Source organism: Corvus cornix, chromosome 2, assembly GCF_000738735.6.
Source record: "Corvus cornix cornix isolate S_Up_H32 chromosome 2, ASM73873v5, whole genome shotgun sequence".
Taxonomy (NCBI): domain Eukaryota; kingdom Metazoa; phylum Chordata; class Aves; order Passeriformes; family Corvidae; genus Corvus; species Corvus cornix.
Window position 1 is genome coordinate 51756110 of NC_046333.1, and position 7130 is coordinate 51763239.

A 7130-nucleotide genomic window follows, 5' to 3' on the forward strand; every position below is an offset into this window, starting at 1 on the left:
TTTGGTATCAGTTTGTTTACTGGGTACAAGGAGCCAGCCTGCCATCTCACCTTCCTTAGCCTAGGAGTACAGTGCATCCAATAAGAAGGAAAATATTAGCCAGATTATACCAGTTATACACCACATTCATAGGACTCAGCATCACTAACGTAGCTTTTTCCTCAGGACTACGAGTAACCTACATTTTGATGTGCCATCAGTTACATAAACAGAAACCAAAATATCAGGGTTTTGAGAGAGGATTAGGTATTCTTGTTCAAACTCAGCCATTTTCATTTGCAGGCTAAACAAAGTTTTTCTTGTCTATGCTTGCGTCCTGAAACTAATTAGAAGCTTCCCGTATCGACACATTCTACTCATTGCTGTAACATCCCAGAAGATTCACCCAAGGCTTAACTGCAGATGAATCCCTCAGACAGCTTCAGACACACGAGCCTAAAGACACTAAACCACGTACCACCTGAGAGTACATGTGATATATACCCAACATTGCCTATTAAGTGTTGCACATAACACAATAGGTTCAGCTATATACAAGATTTTTCAAATTATGCAAGAGCCATCACTTCGGAAAAGAGTCACTACAGCTGGTATTTCTTCCGTGAATATAGAGACGTACCATTGATCTAAGGTTTTCAATGAGATACCTCCAACTTCTAACACCATGACATTTATAAGCCTCACCACATTTTAAGACTTTGGTTATTTGACAGAAATACTGATTCAAATAACAGCAGAACTATGTGCACAGAGGTTGGTAAGAATGTACCACTGCAGTACAAGAAGTCAGACGCCTCTCTGCAGGCTTGTTTGAATTGTTTATTGAGGTTTAAGAAGTCATCCACATTTCTATAAATATAGACATTACTTGAGTAAGTGACTTACAATGTCACCAGTGCAGGTACATATATAACCAACATACAAAAGCTCCACTGGAAGCTACTTCAGTTTATTCAAAAAGGACCAAGATGTCATTAAAAAAAACAAACAGCTGTCACTTTCAGTTATTGAAGACACTAAAGTGCATTTTTGGTTACCTCCTGGTCAAACAGCTGCTGGTTAAAAAGTTTGATTTTTTTTTTTTTTTAAACATAGCTAAATTACATCGATTGACATTCAGGTTTGTAGCTGTCATCCTCCTGATACATGGCAGCAGGTAAGAAAAATGTATTTCTTTGCTGGTTGAGAGGAGGAAATTGATTTTTCTATTTTTTACTTTTTTTTTAATCTGGTATTTCCAACAAAAGTTTAAAGATAATCTAACATTCTGATTAATTTCTACAGCACCACTAAAGTTAGTTTTAAAAATCCAGGCTCTGCTTTAGCCCTTTTAATTGCTAACCAAGTATCTAGAAAGTCACTTGAAGCTCTGTACCAGTAAGAAAAACTACCCTCCCTTTTCTGTCAAGCACTATCCTGCCCAGTTAACACTGTTTGCACACTCTGTAAACAAGAACAGCTTAAAGCGTAATTAAAGCAGAACACAGGCCCATCTTGAAAATCTTCTTCCCCCTTTCCCTCCCCCCCACCCCCGCACCCGGTAGTGTCTAATGTTTGAGTGTATAAAGCATTATTACATTCCTAACCACAAAATACTGTAAGAGTCACAACAAAAAAAGCATACGTTGAAAGTGACATAGCAATACCACTTTAATAAAATGGGGTATTTTGGGGAGATACAAGATGTGCTCTGCTAATTTTAACTCCATCTTTACTTCATTATAAGTATGTTATATTGCCAGGAAAGTCACCAATAGGGCAAAGAATGCTGCACTGGTTAGAACCACAGCAGCCATAGTTGTTCTTTATAGCTCTTTTACTGAAATTCATTGACTTTTGATACTAGGAGGACATAATACTCACCATTCAGAAATTAATTACTAATTTTGAGTAACAGTTTAAACCTGATTAGCACTGTATAATGATGAATGGCTACTTCTAAAAAATAAAAACCTTACATACCAAAAAACATGCTATATGTTGGGAAACCACTTTTTCATGCTCCATCGTGTTGTTTAGAGTTTTTACTTGTCAAAGTCTTTCTTTTACCAGTTGAAGAATCCACAGCACTTAAAGTTTCAAGGATATGAACTGAACATGATTCAATTTCAAAATGTGCCAAATTAAAAAAACCCTACACATGTAGCCAAGCTTTCATAGAAATCCTCAAACAAGGTAAAAAACCAGCCTCAACGAAATTATGGGTTACTAGCTTCATCCATGTTTTTAAAGCTGTATAATGTTCACCTAAGCACTCCACTTACGAGCAGTAGAAGTTTAAAAACACAGAACACCTCCAACGCAAATTGCTTGCAGAGGGCACCCTCAAACATATGAGTACAACACTAAGCAGAAAACCCTCATTTTATTTGGCTATTTAGACATCCATGTCACATATACCCACCCATCCATTTCCTGATAGCATTACATCATCTATTAGGGCATCTGAAATAATACAGAGCCAAAAAAACTCAGAAGAGACTAGTTTAAAAAAAAAAAAAAAAAAAAAAAGTTCCACAACTGCACAGCCTTCCTCCACACAGCAAGGTTGTGCAACTGATTGTTTAACATAATTAAGCTTAACGGCATCCAAACAGGCAGGCCTGGGTTTGGAAGCTGTCTTGCGTCAAATTTTGACCATATAACTACTTTAAAATAGATGGGTCAAAAAAGAACTCATCTTTTCTTTTTCTGCTGCCTCAACATTTTCCTTCGCTTAATTATCATATCATGTAGTTTCTCCAGTCCCTCTTTAAGTCCATCTCCAATGATTGCACAGGTAGGCTGCAAATGCCAGGGTGTTGAAGAACTCAGCTCACTCATTGCTAACATTTTCTCGATTTCAGAAAGGGAGAGAGAGTTCCTCAGGTCCTGCTTGTTAGCAATGATAAGGACAGGCACTCCTTGATTCTCAGATATCCTAGTAATCTTATGAAGTTCTGTTTTGGCCTCCTCCATCCTCTCAACGTCGACGGAGTCCACCACAAACACGATGCCATCGGTGCACCTTGTGTACGACTTCCACAGCGGCCTCAGCTTCTCCTGGCCGCCCACATCCCAGAAGTGGAAAGTGACCGTCTTCGAGTTGCCCAGCGTCACTTTGATTTTCTCCGTATTAAATCCTTTAGTGGGGACAGTGTTGACGAACTCATTGAACTGCAGTCTGTAGAGCACCGTCGTCTTCCCAGCGCAGTCCAGCCCTAGGATGACGATGTGAAAGCTCTGGAAGGAAGGCAGGCTGGAGAGGATCGGCGTCTGGTCCGAGAGTCCATTCCCCATTGCCAGAAGGGAAGGTGACAGCAGGCTGCCACGAGCAGAGGCGGCTCCCGCGGCTGCGCTCCGATCCTGCCAACGACACAAGCGACGTAAGATCCCGCTCCGCCAGCACCGGGGCTGCGCGGCCGCAACGCGCCGGCCACGGCGCCGCCGCCCCGACTGCGGGGGCGGCCGCGGGCAGCGCGACGCGGAACGCCACGAGTCCCCCGCCCCGCCCGGCCCGGCAGCTGCGGCCGCTCCCGGCACTGCGGCTCGCCCGGCACCTGCGCGCCCGCCACCCCTCGCCGCGCCCCGCGCCTACCGCTGGTCCCTCAGCGCGGGGAGGCGCGCGCTGCCCGCGACCCCATGCCCACGCGCCGCCGCTGCTCCCGCTCCCGATCCCGCCGCCACTGCCACTGCCGCTCCCGCTGCTGCCGCTCCCGATCCCGCCGCTACTGTCACTGCCGCTCCCACCGCCGCCGCCCGCACGCCTCTCCCCTGCATCTGGTGGTGGGGGCGCCTCCCAGCGCGCGCCTAGCCCCGCGCGCCCCTCCCCGCGGCCTCCCATTGGCCCCACCGAGCGCGGGGGGCGGGGAGCAAGGCGCGCTCCGCCTCGCCCATTGGCCGGTGCCGCCGGCCACTCATGGAGAACCCGAGGCGTACCGTCCGCAGCCGAGCGCTTCGGGCCGAGCCTCGCCCACGCCCTGCCTTGAACGGCCCCCGCTCCTCCTCTACCCCCCGTGAGGCGGAGCCCCTGCCTCACGCGGGGTGCCCGGGGAAAGCCAGCGCGGCCGCGCCCTCCGCCCACGGCAGCCCCTCCCGCCCCGCGGCGGGCGGCACCGCCCCTCCGGCGGACCAGCGCCTCGCCCCTTCTCCGAGAGAGCGCGCGCTCATTGGGCGCGAGTGCTGTCACTCCATCGCGCCCGCGGCCGCCCTGGGACGCGCCGGGGTTGGCTCTGCGGTGCCCCGCCCCTTCCCGGGAGAGCGTGCGCTCATTGGGTGTGGGTGCTGTCACTCCATCTCGCCCCCCACCGCCCTGGCGTTGGCTCTGCGGTGCCCCGCCCCTTCTCCGGGAGCGCGTGCGCTCATTGGGCGCGGCTGGTGTCACTCTAGCACGCCCCCTGCCGGCCCGGGCGGCCGCCGGGCGGTGCCTCCCCGCGCACCTGCGCCGCTGCCGGGGGCGCGCGGCCCGGCCGGGGCGGGAGCGGCTCTGTGCGCGCGCCGGCCTGCGCGGCTGAGGGCCCCGACAGCGCCCTCAGCACGGGCGGCCTCGCAGGTGCTACTTAAATAAAAGTGCCCCAGGCCCGGCTCTGTGCTGGCATCGTACGTGTTGTATGTGCCTTTGGCCTGTCCCCGCGAAACCGAAGACACAGACCGGGAGGGGCCGAGTGTAACGTAGTGGATGACACCGTCCTGATGGACGCCTGGCGCACAGGGATGGCAGCAGCGCTCGGGTCTGAGTGAACATGCAGTAATACCTGGCTTAGTTACAAGAAGGGTTTCCCACAGCACAGGGAATATGTTAAGTAATTCTGCATTTTCATATCTCAGACTGATTTGAGCAGTAAAGTGTTTCCCAGAGCTAATTACGAGTGCCTGATAGCACATTTACTACATTTACTGTTTCCAGAGCATACAGGTGTTAGAGGAGGCCTGGAGGAGTATTTTATCTCCACTCTTCTTGCTGTCTCACCGTGGTTCTATTCTTCCCACTGCTCTTTTCGCTTCCCACCTTTGCCACTGCCGTTTGCACAGCTGTGGCAATGCAGATGGTTACTTTTGCATGTGTCAGATGTACCCTGGCTCAGTGTAAAATAGCACACAGAAGGATCAGAGCAGAGCATATTACAAAAGTACACTTCATCTATAACCCTTAGATAAAAATTTAATAAACCAATGTTTATGATAAAAGCATATGTTTAACTGTTAGCTAAAGCTATTGTGCTGCTCTAGTCTACTAGTCCAAGTGTGTGTTTCCCTACTCGGTATCGCAATCATAGAGCCATAGAATGGTTTGTGCTGGAAGAGACTTTAAAGATCATCTAGTTCCAACCCCACTGCAATGGGCAGGGAGACATTTCATTAGACCAGGTGGCTCAAAGCTCCATCCAACCTGGCCTTGAACACTTCCAGGGATGGGGCATCCACAGCTTCTCTGGACAACCACCCAAATCTTCGACCAGCTGGGTTTCAGTAAAAGAGATGAAGCAGCATTTTCAATATTAGTCTTAGCTTTTTTTCTAGAGGACTTTAAGATTTCTTGATGTGGCTGATGAAAAGTGTTAAATTATAAGAATATTCAGACAATCATATTTACTTTTTTTTCCTTTTAAAGTATTGTACTCCATATTTTAAATCACAGAGAATTTTGTATAAAAGAGATGTAATTTAATAATAACGGGACATATAATAGCAGCAAAAATTCTACCGTGTGCTGTAGGCAATGTTTCCTATTATTAAAGTAAGATACCCATTCTAGTCCTACTAAAAATAGCAAAATTCTAATTTGCTTACATCTGAGATTAATATTTCACTGCTTTTATCTTTGTTAGTTATTTACATCCTGATCTTGCAGCTGATTCTCTTTGGAGGAAGTGGCCTGTTTGTATAGGAAGGTGATTTTACATCTATGGAAAGGAGGGGTAAGTTACTACCCCTAAGGCCAACTGGTACCTTTCTGATTTGGCAGTATTTTACACGACTTTTGCATAACATAAAGAACTGCACAGCATACAGTGTAATAGAAAAACATTTATAATGACAGTAAAAGTGGGCCTTAATTATTTCATGGATGGTTTTCAGTAATTTAAAATTGGAGGAAACCAGCTAGAAATACCTTGTTAAGGAATATTACTGCAGATAATAGATTTATTCATAAAGCTTGACAAGCTGAAATAAATCAAATTGACCTTTATCTCCACCTACAAAATTAACTATCCCCTGTTTTAAATGGAGAAATAAGCCAATTAGATATTACAGTCTTCTAAACCTTCATGTCTGATTGTTACCAAGATCCGTTCAAACTTTAACGCAGCTTCCTAATAATACATTTTACAATTAATTCCATGAGGATGGATATTGGCTAGCTCCTACCCTCCCTGAAGGTATTTTGTTTTTAAACATAAAATGCATAAGGCTTGTTTTTAATCTCTTGTTCTGCTGAAAAGCAGTCAGTACATAATACTGTGTTGAAAAGAGAGGGATACAGAGCTGGTGTTTTTTTTGAGGTGTAGCATATCCAGCACAGTAGGTGGAGAAGGAATCTCATAGATTACGCGTTTCTTTAAAAAGAGTTTTATGACATCAGGGAGGTCATTTTAAGATTAGACAGAAATTAACATCTTCAACAACATGAGCATACCTGTATTTGTAAATATATACATGAAAATAATCCATGCTCTCCAGACAATGCTTGGGTACTCCCTACAGTTAATTTATCACATTTACCTGTTGTAACTTGCTATGAAGTGAATTATGATCTCTCTGGGGCTGAGACTATTTTTTACTGCAAGTCTTCTTTGCACCTTGATCTTAATTAATGCCTGTAGGCACTTCTGCAAAACAGCTATTAAATAACAATCCAAGTGGATCAGCTCCTCCCATACACTTCCATGCTACTTTAGAAGTCAAACGTGCAGACTGGGCAGGTATTATGGAGTAATGGTATCTAAATTAGTGGGAGTGTAGTAGAGTTGACACATTCAACCTCTGATAATTGAAGGTAAGGTTAAAGCAAGGCTTTGATTATCCTGTAGAAGCCTTGAACGAAGGAGGTATACAGAAAGAAGTGTACTTACTTTCTTTTCAAGTGTGTAGCTAAATGGGGGGAGTGGGCTGTTCTTAGATGACAGCTGAAAATAACTGCAAGATGCATG

General features: G+C 46.1%; 1 protein-coding gene across 2 annotated transcripts; it reads right to left on the reverse strand.

Annotated features, from left to right (window-relative positions):
- Positions 1 to 799: 799 nt before the first annotated feature.
- Positions 800 to 4015, reverse strand: ARL4A (ADP ribosylation factor like GTPase 4A). Of its 2 annotated transcripts, none has more exons than XM_039549694.1 (2): positions 3919 to 4015; positions 800 to 3345 (listed from the first exon to the last, which is right to left on the reverse strand). In XM_039549694.1, exon 2 carries the CDS (start codon positions 3277 to 3279, stop codon positions 2677 to 2679), a length of 603 nt encoding a protein of 200 aa, XP_039405628.1. In that variant the 5' UTR covers positions 3280 to 3345; positions 3919 to 4015; the 3' UTR covers positions 800 to 2676. The 2 variants fall into 2 exon arrangements, with proteins under 2 accessions (XP_039405628.1, XP_039405627.1); XM_039549693.1 differs by lacking the exon at positions 3919 to 4015 and adding an exon at positions 3578 to 3691.
- Positions 4016 to 7130: the final 3115 nt, after the last annotated feature.